Source organism: Paralichthys olivaceus, chromosome 9, assembly GCF_024713975.1.
Source record: "Paralichthys olivaceus isolate ysfri-2021 chromosome 9, ASM2471397v2, whole genome shotgun sequence".
Taxonomy (NCBI): Eukaryota; Metazoa; Chordata; class Actinopteri; order Pleuronectiformes; family Paralichthyidae; genus Paralichthys; species Paralichthys olivaceus.
The window spans coordinates 15,487,678-15,505,135 of NC_091101.1; the positions used below are offsets into that span (position 1 = coordinate 15,487,678).

At 42.0% G+C, this 17,458-nt stretch overlaps 1 protein-coding gene across 2 annotated transcripts in view; it reads left to right on the forward strand.

The window, feature by feature from the left end:
* Positions 1–17,458, forward strand: part of LOC109626963 (protein diaphanous homolog 1) — a 90,865-nt gene that overhangs the window by 33,291 nt on the left and 40,116 nt on the right. For both annotated transcript variants that reach the window (XM_069531226.1, XM_069531227.1), the window contains 3 exons: positions 1,304–1,483; positions 3,591–4,109; positions 5,727–5,841. In XM_069531226.1, coding sequence (XP_069387327.1) covers positions 1,304–1,483; positions 3,591–4,109; positions 5,727–5,841 — 814 coding nt within the window. The remainder of the gene's footprint in view (positions 1–1,303; positions 1,484–3,590; positions 4,110–5,726; positions 5,842–17,458) is intronic.

Here is a 17,458-nt window from a genome sequence, read left to right on the forward strand (position 1 = left end):
CTTACGTCCACACAAATACACATCGCATGAACACACTTGGATTCATTTTTGTTGACCACACGCACACCATAGTGCTAGTTGTGCATGATGGGGTAATTGCAGGCAGTCTCTTTGGCAGGAATTAAGGATGAGGCTGTCAGGACACTGACAGTGAGAGTAAAGGATCTGCTGTCGGCAAATTAAACAGCCATGTGTGTCTGTCTGTTCATGTATTCATCCGTTTAAATACTCTTAGCCTGTTTGTCATATAAAAAATCCACGAAAAATTTAATGGAAGTTAGAAAATTAAACACTAAGATGAAAATGGTTCTCCTGCTACTTTTTTCATTTTGGATGTGAAGTCTTTAAAAAAGCAAAGTGAGAAGTGAGCTCATACAAGTGCACTGAAGCAGTCTAACTCAATAATTGACACTAATTTGCAGTGTAAATTATACAATGAAATTGAAAGCACCAATCTGCAGGAAATGGCTTTCACAGGTCTTTGAGATATGGAAACTGCTGCAGCTTCAAACGAGAGGCTGAAGGCTTACGCATACACACACACTTTGCTCCAATATCTCAGCAGAGAACCAGGGTTTCGGAAGCTTCAGGATTTTAATGTATTTACTTTGTGTTGTAAAATCCTTAAATGACTTGTTTATGAAACAACTTAGTTTTTAAAGACTTCTTAGCTCAACCTTATTCTTTTGGCAGTGCCCCCTCTTATTTACAGCTACACTACATTCATTCTCATCTCATTTTATCCAGCCTTTATTTTATAACAAGGCTTGTTTGACAGAAAAATCATTTTATATTCTCACGTCATGATGTCAGGCAGAGAAACATTGCTATCGTAATTTATGTTATCATTCTTCGGTGTTGAATTCATGCTTAGAATATTTTTTAATTTTCAGGCAATCCAAAAAACATTATATTTCTGTGCACACTACTTTACAATGTTTTATTTACTCAGTTATGTCTGTCGCCCATCCTGAGTTTCTCCTAATGAAGGGGAAGAGATTTGTTTACCAGGTGGATGTGGTTGTCACTGGTGGTACTGCATCAGCAAAAGTTGCACACAATTAATTGAATATTCAGGACACAAACATACCAGACATGCCACTTTCAACTAAGTGGCACAGTATCTATTTTTTAGCACCTTCGTGAAATCTAAAAAGAAACAACAACATTGTGTTCTGCCCACAACATCATGCCAATTGGAAGTGACTTCCACAGAACTTTCACCAAAAACTGTTCCCACCACTTTTTTAGGAACTGTACCTGAGTCTGTTTCTCTCTCTATCTCTATTTTCGTGCGCATTAGCTGGATGCAGAGTTGACAGCGCGCCACGAGTTGCAGGTGGAGCTGAAGAAACTGGAGGGTGACTACGAGCAGAAGCTGCGGGACCTGAGCCAAGAGAAAGAACAGCTGGCCTCTTCTAAGCAGGAACGAGAGAAGGAGAATCAGGGACTACAACAACAGCTAAACACTCTGAAACAGCAGGTACAAACAAACATATACGGACACCCTCCTGTCTGTTTGTGCCTTAATGCCTTTTTAATTCAAATATCACAAAATCTAATAGTGATTGCAATTAATATTTTACAAGTCAACAAGGTTAATTTGAAAACACATTTATAGAAGTTCTAAATGTGTGAATCAATTTTAACATGCCAATTTTTTGCCTGAGTCTAAAAGAAATGCACCCCAATTAAAGAGCTTACTATTTTTCAAGTTGTTTTTGGTCTCCTGTTAAAGATAACTTTCAGAATCAGTATATGAGAAGCTGAAACAAAATGACAGAAACACCAACATACACTTTCTTTTTTCCGACTTGCCTGTTATTGTTATGAAAAGGAAACGTAATGCTCGTAGTAGTGCCTCCAAAGTGTGGAAAACACTTTGCCATAGTCACAAGTCTGAGTCTGAGCACCAAAAACTCTCCAACATCTATGCACACACCCACACAAACCGCAGAAGGCTCCTGGCCTTAAGTACTAGCATGGCATGAAAAGAAGGAGAAAAAAGTCTGGAAAAAATATTGTGAGAAGAGGCCAAATCTTTCAGAGATTAAGAATCTCAATAAAAACATGGAAAGTTGGGAAATGGGAGTAGAAAGAAATAAGAAGAAAGGGAGAAGATAGAGAAGGGACAAACTGATTTTTTTAAGGCCAAGATACACATGTTGTGAGTGTGTGTGTGTGTGTGTGTGTGCGTGCGTGCGTGCGTGCGTGCGTGCATGTGCGTGCACACGCATACAGTCGCGAGGCAAAGATGAGGATTGTTTAGCTGTCAGTGTCCTGCTGCCGCACCAGCTGGACTCTGCCTCACAGTGACACCCCAACTCACAAACAGACCAAGTGACCCAGAACCGTCTGTGTGTGTACATGTGTGTATTTGTTTCTGTCAGCAGGAGAACTACACTGCTCCAAAATGAGCTTCATCCAAAGTGGCTAATGCCAGCAGAGTCATCTTATCAACACGAAACGTTTACACACACACACAGACATGGACACATATGCACATGCAGTTGTCCAAAGCGTCAACAGCATCACGAGGCAGGCATCAAACAAGCTTCTCATTCTAAGATGGCTCACTTTCTGTGTGTTTGAGGCACTGCCCATCGAAGATTTCTTCACATGTAGAGATCTCTCACTGTTTGGCTGTATGATGTTGTGCCCAACTCTTCATCTGCCGCCTCACTAAGAAAGCCCGCCTCCGAGGCCCTTCATGCCTGTTACTGTCTTCTTTTCAAAGTTAGAGGAAACGGCACAATTTGTTATGCTGCATACACTCGCACCATGCTGATAACACTTTACACACCTTAGAAGACGTACACCAAATAAACTTCTCTATACATTCACAGAACTCGCTGCACTAACCAGTGTTAGTGATCAGATGCTGTTTGGTTGTGGATACATCTTCAGTGAAAACCACTGCACACTTCACTGTGAAGTCACTTCTTTAGGTTTGAGGTGTAAAACTTAAGAAGATACAGGCAAAACATGTTAGACGCTTTAAATAAAGCTCTCTGAGAAGTCCTTTCAGCAAATTTTCATCTTCTAGATACATACTCTTTAAATCACATAAAATATTCCCCCTCAACTCTCCGTCTTCTCTCACAGCCCAATATTAGCTGACTAAATTAAATGAGTTGGACCATTTTCTCAGGAATTGTTGCCTCACTGATATAAATACTTTAATCATTATTTCAATGTTGAAATAAAAAATTGATTTCACACTCACTCTTAATGTGAAAATGTGTCTTCCTCTTTAAAACTTCTTCTTCCTCTGTGGACTTAATTCCCCCCTGCTATGTTTTTTTTTCTCTCAATGCCTTGTTCTCCATTCTCTCCCCAAACTCAGTCCTGCCCAGGCTTTAATCCCTCTCACTGTTTCCTCTTTACCACCTCTTTGTTCTTTTTTTCCTCTCAAACCTAATCACTCTGTTGGCATGGCTGTTCACTGGTGGAAATTGCCAAACAAAATGAATGTCAATTCAAAAAATAAACAGCAACCAACAGTCAAGACATGCTAGTATGATAAATGACTGTGTATGTTGTACATACATATATTAATGTTGATCTATTGTGTTCTTACTTCCCCACAGATTGAAACGCTGTCTAAGGATCTGGAAGAGGCCAAGACTAAAGTTATCACAGTGACTGTCCCCGTGCCAACACCTGGTTTGCCCCCTCCACCGCCCGCCCCTCCTCTCCCTGGTCAGAATGTCGGTATGCCCCCTCCACCTCCACCCCTTCCTCCGCCTCTACCAGGGCATGCATGCATACCTGTTCCCCCACCGCCTCCTCCTTTACCAGGTCAAGCCCATATTCCTCCACCACCTCCTTTGCCTGGCATGCCAGGACCTCCACCACCCCCGCCCCTTCCTGGCATGCCAGGTCCACCGCCTCCTCCACCCTTACCTGGGATGGGACCTCCACCACCACCGCCCCCACCTGGGTTCCCTGGTATCCCTCCACCACCCCCAGGCCCAGGCATGCCTCCACCACCACCGTTTGGCATGGGAGGATGGGGTGCACCTGCTCCACCTTCTCTGCCTTTTGGGCTCGAACCGAAGAAGGATTACAAGCCTGAGGTCCAGCTGAAGAGAGCCAACTGGAGCAAGGTCAGTGCTCGAATAAATCACCAATATTTTATGCTTCAAAATTACTTTTATCTTTTTATGGGAAATGATTTTGGTGGCATGTATAGTTTGAAATGTCTCCATGTGTTGTAGTTCTTTCTCAGTGATATAGATATTAGCACATTGTAATAACTACAAATAAAACCAACGTTTACAAACAAATTAGGGGAAGTGCAGGGACTCTGATATTCCTTCATATTTATCATTATCAACATAGTTCTAAATTTCATTAATTAGGGTTGTACAAAGGTCTTAAGAAGTCTTAAATTGAATTCGTTTGACTATAGTTTTAATGCCAAAAATCTCATCACTGTTAAAAATGAATCTCATTTTCAGCTGATTTAACACATCATTTTTGGGCTTCTCGTTATCACACAAATGTAACACTCGCATTGAAACAGATAATGATTTCATTGTAAATAATTCAAACCTAATTTAAAGTTTGCATGGTGAAGTTTGAAGATGCAATATGGAATAGCTCAGGGTGGGCTTTTGTGCGAGATAGATCTTTAACAGTGAGATGGTGAACTAAAGTGACTTGCATGCATACGTGTATCTCATGACAATGTGCTTCATGTTCTTCCCCTCCCTCTCATCTGTGATGGTTAAAACATCAAAACTGCCCTCTGTCTTTCTTTAGCCTAAAGCTACTGTTTAATGGCTTCAGCAGACTTCATCAGCATTTACTCTCTCTCTCTCCCCCTCTCTCCCTCTCTGTCTCTGTCTCTCCCTCCCTCTCTTGCTGGTGAGTGTTTGACGAGGATGTCACAGAAATTGCTTTTTAATAAGCCTTCTTCTTTTAACTGCACCACTGAAAGATAATTAAATTGCTGCTAGAAAGGACAGTGTTCTTTTGTAATTTAAATTAACTTTTTTTTTTATGGCCTGGTCTCTTTCTTTCTTTCTTCCTCTTTCAGCTCATCCCAATATCACATTTCCTTTCCCTGCTCTCTGTCTTTTCCATCCTACGTCCCCACCCCTGAGGCTTTGTCCATAATGAAAGGCCTGATATCTGTAAATTTACTACCACTGCTTTCTCATTCGCTCTCTTGGTTTCACTTTCTCTCTTTGTCTTTTCCCTTCGACGAGAACACTCAGAAAGTGGAGGGAAAAAAAAGATGAAGTTAATTGTGACTTGTGACTAGAATAGAGAAAGAGTGCAACACCAAGACATGGAGAGTTTTACAGAGAGAGCAGCTGAGAATGAGTGAAGGAAGAAACAAGATGGGAGGAAAGGGAGTGGAAACCCCTCTGTATCTTTGCATTTTTGTGCTTGAAGCTCTAAAGCTCAATATGCTTTGTGGTAGAGACACTGTGAAGAAGATTAGAGAAAATGACTCTTGCTTTTATCCATCCTTCCTTCCTTCTTCCATCCTCATCCCGTCCCTCTACCACCACACTGCTGCCTCTCCCTATAACAGCCTGTTGTTTCTTTTGTTCTCTCAGCTTCTGCTCATTTCATTGTTTGCTGTACAGATCACCATTTTTGTAAAATTGATCAATTTTGATGATACATCTACCTCAAAGAAACGATACATCTGTCTTTTTAACTCTATCTATTTTCTCCCTCTCTCTGTATATACTGGTTTTCTCTCTTAGATTGGACCTGAAGACCTCTCTGAGAATAGTTTCTGGACCAAGGCAAAAGAGGACAAATTTGAAAGCAATGAGCTTTTTGCCAAACTCACCTTGTCCTTTTCCTCACAGACAAAAAGTGAGTGTGTGGTTTTTTTTTTCCAACTTTTTTGGTTCATGTTGTGTCTCACAGTAATAAGCAAAGTCTCTCTCTGCCTCTCACCTCCCTATCCCTCTCACCCGAACTCCACGTCTATTTCAATCATCCTGCCTTTGCTTCCATCAGCCACTAAAGGTAAGAATATCACACACACACTTCCATTTAGTTTGTTGTTTCTCACATCTTCTCCAGCCCTTTTCGCCCTTCTCTTCCTCTGCTCGGATTACACGATGCACATTTACATTATGCAGCAATGCTGTGTCAAAACAGACACTCCGTGAGTTCATGAATAAACCACCCACACCTGTGTTTGTGTTCATCTTCTCGAGTTTGCCCATGACTTGTTGTGCAGAGACGACGCGCTCACATCCGGGTGAGATGAATTGGGACTTGGGGGATGGAGGGAGAGATGGATAGAGGGATAAGGAGAAGGTCACCGATGTCCTTTGACTAGCCACCTGCTGTCCTGGCACAAAGCGCTGACACACGGGCATACGCTCACATACACACACCTGTCCACTCCTATCACCTTGTCCCGGTGTCACTGAGCCTTCTGCTCTAACTTCTCCATATTCATATCACAACCAGGATACCAGGAATATCTCAGACAGACAGTGCATGTGGGTGTGTATATAATTCCATCTGACCTTCAGATTTAGTCGCACTCCCCATCGACACACACACACACACACACACACACACACACACACACACACACACACACACACACACACACACACACACACACAGCATTTGTCATATACATAAACAGACTACGCAGGCACACATGGCTGATGCTAGCTGTAGATGTCACCTAAATGTCAGTGTTGGCAGCTATCCCATCTGCATTCACCTGTATGGCAAGTCCTAACTTCCGCTTGTCACTCCTTAATTTGACCCCCCACCCCCTTGGCCTGTGCACCCACGCTTTCCCTTTATTGGCTGAGACAGCCGCCTGTTCCGGTTGATGTCTAATAACCTTTTCTGAGAGCTCACTATAAAGGCACTGTGGCCTTTTCATAGCCCCACACCTGTCTGTTTGTCTGCCTGTGTGGATGTACTGAATGAGAAGGAGAGAGACAGAGATTCGCCAAGTGTGTATTACTCTGTATGTGTTGTTGATTTCCTGTGTGTGTTTTGAATGTGTTGTAATCTGTTAGTTTGGAGTAAAACACTGAAGCAGAATTGGGATTTTGTTTAGCTGTTGTGGATGCATTTAAGTTTTGCGTGTTTGCTTGTGAATACTCATGTGTGGTTTGATCTGCACTGTGTCTAAAGTGTGTATACTGTACATGCATGTGTGTCTGTGGCAGCCCATACACATATTCATATAAGCTACCAGCTGCAGATTGACCATTGACCCCTCGTCCTTCCTTCTCTTGCTTAAACACACTGCTCAAGGCCTAATACATTCCTTCTGACCTCCTTATCTTATCCTTATCCCTCACCTCTGGGAGCCTGGCTTCACTCTTCCTCATCCTACTCCTCCTCCTACTCCTCCTCTTGCGCCTCCCATTCCTTGTTACCCAGCAAAAGAAGACCGACACCACACCGAGTCTCCGCTAACCCTCTGTGACCCTTCCTCCTCCTCTGCATTGCCTGCCCAGCAGCGCAACTGGGGTTGCATGCACACACACACACACCTACACAAAAAACACACTTTCGGGGGGGTGGCAGGCTGAGGACAGGGTCAGGGGTGTTGACCTCTGAGGCTTGGTGGAAGAGCAGAGAGCTGATGGTGGGAGACACACCCTCTGGCTGCAAATGGCTCTCATGGACATAATTACACACTCTGACACACACACACACTGAGAGACTGCACATATATTCCATCCTTTTATCTCTGTAGTTATTTCCGTTTTCAGTCTCTGTATCTGTTTATCAAGCTCAGGCCAGTTATCCTTTATGCTGCTGATACTCTCCAGCTACTTAGCAAGTTTTTCCCACAATCCAATCAAATGGAAGAGATTATGATAATAACATTTATCGCTTGTATTAATTGAAGTGATATTTTTTATGTTAGGATGAATTTTCGCCAAGTAGAGCAGACTTTGTAAAATCCTATTTAACAGTAGAAATCCCCCAAGGCCCCTGACATTTACAATCAGTTATTAGCATAAACTTTGTTTATGTACATGTTAATTTACATGTCAATTATTCTATATCACCATCTACAGCAAATTTATTAGAGAGCATTTCCTTTATATTTCTTTAATTGTGTGATATTAGGTTGGTTACGTATTTGTTTTTAGATGTATACATCTGTAGTATTTTAGCTTTCGCACATACATGCACACACACAAATTCTTGTACTTACATCTTAGTAAAGATACTCATCGGCATAATTCATTCTGAGCACTGCATTTTTCTTAACCTAACCTTGTCCTAATTGTAACCTTATCCTTAAGAACAAGTCATAACCCTCAAATAGGCCTTTGAAAAAGTGAAGACCGGCCAAAATGTCCTTACTCTGTAAGGTCTGTGTTCCAAATGGTCCTCACAAATATGTAAGTGCAAGTGCACACAAACACACACTCATTCAGACCTTTGTCTGTCAAATAAAACTATTTCAGCATTGAACCTTTTTGGCTGCATGTTTTCAACAGTGGTTCTGAGGTCATGCAAAGCAATAACATGAACTATTGGAGAAAAGCTCCACCTTTGCTGATTTATTCCAGTCCTTCTTTACCTCAAGACTTTTCACCTTTCCTCCTCTCAAACTGCTCGACCTGCCTGCTAAACAACCATTGCAGTCAAGGTCAGCACTAGTTGGACTGCGCTGCCGAACATCTTATTCACTCAGATTGAAATATAAAACTCCGATATCAACATGGTAAATTAGAAATATTCATTTTTAATGCCAGTCAATAAATTGAGTTAGATTTTCACAGTCAAGGTTTCCAGAAGCTGCACCACCTCTGGGAACTGTTGGGGTCTTGCTTGCAGGCTGCCTGCTAGTTTTCTCAATGTGGTCCACTCAGCATATCCATTTGTGTAATATTGATAAACCATATTGAGGTTGAAGGTACATTTTAAGTGGTGGGTGTTTTAGTTTTATCAAACCACTGCCTTTTGAATAGAAAATATGTGATGATATATTAATAAGACTGCATGCAGGGTTTTTTTTATTACACAAGTACGCTTTTGAATGAAGTTGAACTGATGCCCAGCCTGAGATTATAGCAAGCTGTACATCTGTGAATGTCTGTTTGATATGATTACAAACAATCTATTTTAGCCTCCATCTAGAGCCTCCACAGCAATTATGTGTTAATGTGACTCCAAATTCCACTGCAATTTTCGTGGTGGAGAGACCATTCTATTATTTATTTTCCCATCATTGTGAATGCAAGGGCTTAGTGTTGGCAACGTGATATAACTATTTGCAATTGCAGACACAGTAGTGACATGAGCAAGTGTGTGTTGCTGTAAAGTAGTTCAGGCGGCAAGCTTATTCTCACATTTTCTCTCAAGCCACTGGTTCTTAATCCCTCACTTTTAAGTCAGTGTGTTTGTTTTCTGCTTTTTGATATGTTTTCTTCTTCTTTTGATCATAATAATAGTTACATACATAGGTGGACAGAAATGTTTTTTATTCAAAGTTACTCAGTTGTCTTGGAAGTGTACGACGGCAATGACAAGACATGATATAATATGTTCAAAAATGTTTTTTTCTCATTTTTTTGATAAGCAGGTACCTATTGAAGTTGGTATCTCAGATTGGCCAATTAGCAAAAGAATGAGAGAGCATGCCAGAGTTGTATAGAGGAGGAGGAGGAGGTATATGTGGGAAAAAACAAGAGTGAGCAGAGGGAAAGACTGGGCTACGGGGAGTTTCGGTGATTAATTTGATTCGGGAGAGAAAAGAAAGAAAAGTGCCAGGAGCATATATGATTATTAATCCTCATAATGGGAAGATAATTTTCATATCCCAATTCTCCATTTCACCCCTCCCCCTTCCTTTGTTTCTGTGGTCTGTTGTAGTGAGGTGACCTTGTTTCCCTTTTCCCCCTCAAAATGCCAAGGAAAGAATTTGTGACACCTTCCACAGGGTTTCGCTATGTAACACACCTGCACATCCAACATCACCGTATGGTAACACATGTGCTTCCTGTAAAATATAGACAAATTAATTGCAAATAGATGCATGTTTGTCTGTCTGCTGCTTAGATTCTTAGGAGAGTGGGTGGGTGAGCTCAGCCACATTTACAAACCAATTATAATAATAATCTCCCTATGTTCTAAAAAATCAATTTCCTTCTCTGTAGGTATTTATGTGAGTGTGGTTGTGGATATTTGTGTATTTGTGTTGCAGACTTTCATCTAACTACTGTGTGCATGCATGCATGTGTGTACACTTATCTGGAGCCTCTCAAGTTGTCTCAGGGAAAGCGATGAGATATAATATATTACCAATGGAAGACCAAGGGGCGCAGTGTTAACATTACTACCTCTCTACGGAGTTGTCAACGTTTCTTGACTTGTTTATTTTGACTTTGCTTTACAGTGCACCGATTCAAGGTCATTTTCATTCAAAGGAGAATTTCTATGCAAATAAAATAAATCAAGTACAGTCCTGCTCTCCAAGCAGGGTTCAGTGTAGATTTACCCTTTGGTCAGTTACAGACCAGATGAATGACTCTCTTTTCTAAATTTGGTGTTGGTCAGAAAGTGGAAGTGAAAGTGCTTTCATTTTAAAATAAATTATTCTGCCATCCACACTTCTGTGGAATTTTAGAGCCCCCAAAACAGAGATGGTTGGAACACTCCTGGACGTATTTTAGTTTAAAATCTGCAGGGCTGCATTCAGTCTGTACAGGCACATACAGAGATGTTCAGAAATAATGAGGTAGACACAACCACATGCGGAATGTGTTCTTTTCAGTCTTGACGTAGCCTTCCTTGATATCGACAGGCTCCTATAACATGACCACTTTAAGGCATCAGCCTCAGCTACCAATGTAGTTCATGCTTGCCCAGTGTACATGAGTAGTCATGTGACATGGCATGATAGTGTGGACAGGGATTTAAACAGATTCTCCTATCTTACCCCAGTGTGATAATCACTCCACAACTTACATCTAGAGCATGTTTATTTTCCCACTGTTACTTCCCTTTCCCTCTAGGTCACAGCCAAGAATCATTTGTGAGTTGCAATGTGTGTCTATGTGTTTATTTTGTGTATAATTAGTGGGTTTCAGATAACTGTTAATAGAATGTGTAGACTCGGAGCTGCCATCTCCTGAGACTGTTTAAATCGTGTACTAATAAAGCACTTACATGACTAAATGAGGAATGGGCACACATTATCAAGAGTGTTTGTGCGTGCTCGCAACATGGTGCTAAATTAGTATTAGCTTTGAAAAATCTTGTGTATAATGTGTTGAGTTCTCTTTGAGTGTGTGTACATCTCTGTGTGTATATTTGTACTTTTGTAGCCTACAGTACCCAGCTTTCTTAATAAATCATGCAGTTTTTCAGGCTGCAGAGGGAGAAGCAGGTTAATGCAAGGGTCACTAATGCCATAGAAAGAGCTGGACAAATTTTGCGTTATTCTTCCCTTCTTTTCTCCATTTTCCATTTCATTTCTGGATGCAGCCATTTCTCCACTAACATCTCTATTCCCCATTTTCTCTCCGCACCTTTAGCCCCCGACAAATGGCCCCACGATTGGATGACTATGGTACTGTGTGTGGTGTCTGTGAGACACATGAATCTAAACAGCACCTATGGGCCATATATAGACAAGCTTTTCAGTAACCTGTAAATGGAAGATTTGATGGTTATTGGTTGTGTTTGGGGTTGTGTGTTTACGTGTAATTTTAAGTGTTTATGTGTACCACTGCTTAAGTTTAAATCCTAACCATACCTCTTAAGCCTTTAACAGTAGCAGTGCATTAGGTTGGCTTTGCTCGCTCTCTAAGCCTCGGTGGGTATTCTCAGTGCGGCAATAGCCAGGGTTTCCTCATTCACCATCTCTTTATGGTTGAGGAACAGCCGCAAAACGACGCTCATTCATCAGGCCTTATCAGGTTCAAACACATCTGTGTGGCTCTCACTGCCAACTGCAATAGCTCACTCACAGGCACAAACACAAGCATACACGTATGTGAGTACATATGAGCACACACACACAGATGCTTTTGTCTCACTCTCTTCTTTCCATCCCTCCCTCCATCCCGCCCTCGTTACATCTCTCTCTCTGTTTTACATGCAAATGAGCTGTGTACTCATGCTGGAGCATTACCGCTGTGTGTGCCTAATCTCCTTGCTGCCTTTTCTCTCCCGGAGATTATCCTGTTTTTAAACGGAATAGGCCTTCTTTGCTTCGCTTGAAACCTCTTCCAGCCAGCCAGTCGGTCGGTCAGCCAGCCAGCCAGCCAGCCAGCCAGCCAGCCAGCCAGCCTGCGTTCGAATCTCTCATCCCAACACCATTACCATTTAAAGGTTCCCAGTGATATGACAGCTGAGCAGGGGCTGAGAGAACCTCTGGTGTGTGTGTGTCTATGTGTGCGCCTGTGTGTGCCTGTGAGTACATTTGTAATCTTTGAGTGTGTGTGTGTTTAATTGAGGGATTGGCCGATAAGCTCAAAAGCTTGTTACAGATGCTAAGTATTCACATTGTTTGTGATATTTTTTTTTCTTTTCACCCAGGCCAAGAGGGGAAAAAACATGAGGAGAGATAGGGGATGAAGGGATATATCTCTGCACACCTACACTCCTTCCACCCACTCCTCCTTTCTGTTTAGCCCCCCCCCCCAACACACACACACAACACACACACACAACACACACACAACACACACACACACACACACACACACACACACACACACACACACACACAGTTTCCTTATGTGAATGCTTTGTGTTTATGTGTGTATTACCATGTGCAGGATCTGTGTTTCTGAAGGGATAGTGTTCTTAAAGGTAAAGGTTTAGTTTAAGTATTGATCTGTTCTGGAGGAAGGGTTATTTTACTGAGATCATATCTATGATATGCATAGAAAGCATGTTAATCAGGAGAAAAAGATAAAGAGAGAAGTGTAGTGTGGCTAAAAGTGCAGATTGACTGTTCTGCCTGAGGCAGCGAATCCCTCTGTTTATTCTTTGCAATATTAGCTACCTATCCCGGAGGGCAGCAACACACATGCATAGATGCATAGACACACATAAGAGACTTAGCCCACTTTGATGTCACTGATAGCATACATAAAAAAATGGAGCGGTAAAGAGCAACAACTTCAAAGATGGAGTTGACAAGATAGGAGCATTAACCTTCCCATCCCCCTTCCTTCTTCTCCTCTTCCTCTCCTCTGCTGATTTCCTCACCTCTCATCTCTTATCTCCCCCTGATAAAGGGCTTCTTATGAAAAGAGACAATGAACAAGGGATAGAACCAGCAAAAGGACGTAAGAACGACAGAGAGGTTAAGATGAAGCATGCTGGGAAATGAGAAAAGGAAAGATAGATTGTTGCAACAGAGGCATCTGAAAGTATCCTTTTAAAGTCAAATCTTCTATCTCATTCACATTTTTTAACAGTAGCCTAAAGCTCCTACTGATGCGGTATTGGCTAGCTAGTGAGTTATTAGGGTGCTATTAGACTGTCTTCCCATTATGCTGATGGCTCAGACTGTGTCTTCAGGGTTCTCACACAACCACACATATTAAAACTATCAATTTCAGCCAAATTTTGTACACACACACCAACTTGCACTTCATGTTGTTTATATCAGTATGTGTGTGTGAGCTTTGTGAATGTGTTGGAACCAGCCTGGCTTTTATTGCTGCTCAGCCCCTGGTCTTGAACTGTGTGTGAGGCTGTGTGTGTAATATGGATAACCCAGTGGCATTTACACCAGACACCGATGGTATTTACAAGGCTTGGTGGACCAGGCCATGCTCCACTTTCTGACCTTAATCTGCTACCAGTAACTGTGTGTGTACTAAAATTTGTGTTTGTGTGTCAGGGATGTGTACGCTTAACTTAACTTAGATGTGTATGCATAGTTTATGTGAGTACAATTCTGTCTGTGTGTGTGTGTGTGTACTACCTGGTCAATTGCAGTTGGTTTGCTCCTGTATCTTTGTGCCTGTTTGTGTGTATTTGCATGCCGAAGCCCTTGCTCCATTACTCAGTATCTGCATGTGTCGTGTTCTGTGAGACGTGGGCTCTGCTTCGCCCTGCAGGCACCTTAATTTTTCACCATGCTGTGTGCTACACTACACTGAGCTGCATGAAAGTGTATGTCTACTCCCTCTCCTGTGCCTGCTTCCTTTCCCTCTCTATTCATCTACCTCCCCCGTCTTCATTTTCCCTCACCACACACCCACCCACCTCTCGCAAGCTCGCATGCATGCACGCACGCACACATGCGCACGTGTCTAATCAAAGCAAGGAGCTCTCCAGATTAGCACTGGAGAAAACTCCCTAAAGACATTCCTTCATTTTGACCATTTTCAGGTACTCTCTTTCCTTCTGCCCTCCACCTCCTCCTTCCTAGTTTTGAATTTTTAACCTCCCCACTGAATAAGACATGTGGCTGTCCTCTTGGGGAAGGAAAGTTGGAGGGAGGGCAAGGAATGAAGGAAGGGAGAAGGCGGGGGAGGTAGAAAGGAAAAGGTTGTCCCTAAACACGCTTTCACATTTATCCCCTAAAAACTCCACTCTGTATGCTCAATAATGCATGGCCATCTCCCCATCGCCTCCCCTCTCCTCTCATTCCCCCATTCCTTCATCTCCTTCATCTTCCTCTTGTCGGTTCCCCAAGCGCACATCACTCCACCCAGCAGATTAACTGCAGGGTGAAACTGAGACAGGCAAAGCAGGGTGATAGTTGCAGGGCGTCAGGGACTAACAGTGAAAGAAAGAGAAACGAAAGGCGATGAGTAATTTGTCATTGTGCGAATGGAGTTACTACTTTAAGTATTGATCTGAGCGAGTGGGCTTTGGAGTTGTACCATTTCCTAGAGGCCGTAGAGCTTGACTGCGCCAGAAAATTGGAGTCCAACTTTGCCTAAAAAACTCTGAAAATTCCTTCTTGGCTTGAACAAAGCCTGTGGAGTGACTAATACCCTAGTGAATTCGCTAATCATTTCCTTGACCACTTTTAGAGGCAAAACCACGTCAGCCTGACTCCAAATCTTCCTGTTGCAGTTTCATTAGGACACAAATATGAAACATCAGTGTAGAAGTACAGTCCTGATGCACTATGATAAACGTAGAGCCATTTCACCTAAGATTGAATTACACCTATAACCAGCTGCAGTACACTAACCATACGGGACCTATAACTAATGCGAGTCAGGTGTTTTGCTTAGATACTGTCTCTGTCTTTTGTTTTTGTTGTATTGTACTTAGAAGTGCTTTGTCTGCAGGAACTGCTACAATGTGGATGTGCAGCGAGCAGAGCAAACCTTTCAGGACTTGTTGTGCATGCAGCAGCAACTCCTGTCTGTTTGGGTGAATAGGGTGACAAGCCAGAGATATCTAAAGATCTCTCCAAGAATGGCTTTTTAAGTCTGTTCTGGAAAGTTTTTGAAGAACCCAGAGAGTTTGTGCTTCCAAAGTTTCATGTTGATTTTTTTTGCTCTGAAGTTTTTCACCCTCTCACTGCTGTCTTTGTTTCAAGCCTCAAAGAAGATTGCAGTTTAATACTGCATATAGACCATAACAGGATTAAAAATAATACTCATAATAATAAAATGAAACATGAAATGGATGTAGAAGTGAAGCTTATTGGTGTATAATGAGTTTTATTTTTAATCAAAAAAAAGTTAAAAAGTTAAATTTAACAGTGTTTAGCTATTGTGTTTTAGGGATATTCAAGGCTGTAAATCGTTCTCAGTACAACTCCAAACATGCTGCTTTCCCTTTTTTTCAGACAAAAATGTGGGTGTACTCGATGCAGCACTGCAGCATCTTTTTTTTAAAGGAAGTTACTTCTCACGAGATAGTGGGCTTAGACGAAGATAGATAACAGCTTGCCGCCACAAAGTGCAAATTTTTGGGGCGCTGGATTGATGATAACAAGTATGCTGCTCGATTGAAGCCACTTGAAGGAAACAAACATGAAGGCTAGTGCACTGTTTTTCAGGAAAAACAAAAACCTTTAGTGACGGCAGGTTCACACTTGTATTCTGAAGCCAGTCGATCAGTATTCAGCATATGCAAATAGTGTAGTTCAGCATTAAGGATTTCACCTATGTATTGATCCTGTTTATGTGTTAAAGTCTCCTCAGGCTTATTCTATATGTCGTTAATGTGACTTTGGAAACCTGCATGTACTAAAGAAAAAAAAGAAGGAAGGAGAGCTTATTGTCAGATGCGCAGATGGAAGGAGACTAATCTTGTTTCAGTAGATGAGAAGACGGATGGTGTTATTGAGGGCAGAGTGAAGGAGAGAGGCAGAGAATGAATGAGGCTAGAAGAAGGACGAATGGAGGCAGGAGTGATCTGTGTACGATTGAAGGGAGCACTGAGGGAGGGAATGAAGGGATGACAAATGATCAAAAGGTGAAGAGACATGAAGCAATGAGAGTGATGGGGATTGAGGTGAGGTAAAATGAGGAAAGTGAGTTAAGTTGAATGTGATAGCATTGGAGTGAAAAAAGGCGAAATGAGAGCCGGGCAGAGAAGGTGTTCAGGACGGTCACTGTGACATCTGCCGGCTGATTGTAGTGGAGTTCTCTGCAGGGGAGATGCCACTACTGCTCTTAGGGAAAGGTGATCAACATGTGTTTTCCCTGTGCCCTTTTCTCTGTTGGTGTACTGCATGTGGCAGAAAAGACGGGATGTACTGAGACCTTTTGTTGCCTCTTAATCTGATTCTGCTCTGCGACTGTCTGTCTCTCTCTGAGGGGTGGAACACATCACAGAGAGCGTTTTAATGCCTTGTTCTTCTGACACTGTTTGGCTCTCCACTGAATCTCTCCGCGTCCCTTCCCTCTCGCCTTATTTAAGGCTTTGTACTTAACTGCACACAGTTAGTGGTCAGTCCACATGCACACGCACACACATACACTACGCCACTGGGCCTCCTTAGAGATTGTCTGCTTAATACTGCATAGCACTTAGAGGCATCAACAAGCCCCGTAGTGCTCCACTGAGGCATAGAATGCAAGAAAGCATGCTAATTCCCCCAACTTACTCCATCTATCCCTTTGTAATCCCCCTCCATCCATCCACCCATCCAACTAAACCTAAAATGGGTTATTGTATGTTACAGTAAAAATGTGTGTCTCTTTTGATAAGGGTTAGCATGTGAGAACAGTTAATCAGAAACTTAAAAAACTGGACAGATAGAAATGGAATATAAAAATATTTCTCCTATAAATCAAAATCACCAATATCATATTTCAACCAACCCAACAGTCAACATGAACTGGGTTTTCATTCTGCTCCAAGTGGAGGAGCATTACAATGCTATCTTATGTTTTGCTTTTAACAATCATGTTCAAATATGTTCTTCTTTATGTAATGTTCTTTTCACTAACAACCAAATCAGAAAATCTTGGGCTCCATGGTTTATTGCACTGAAAAAGTCTTTTCATCATCTAACATTCCCAAAAACAATAGAAAATTATCCCAGATT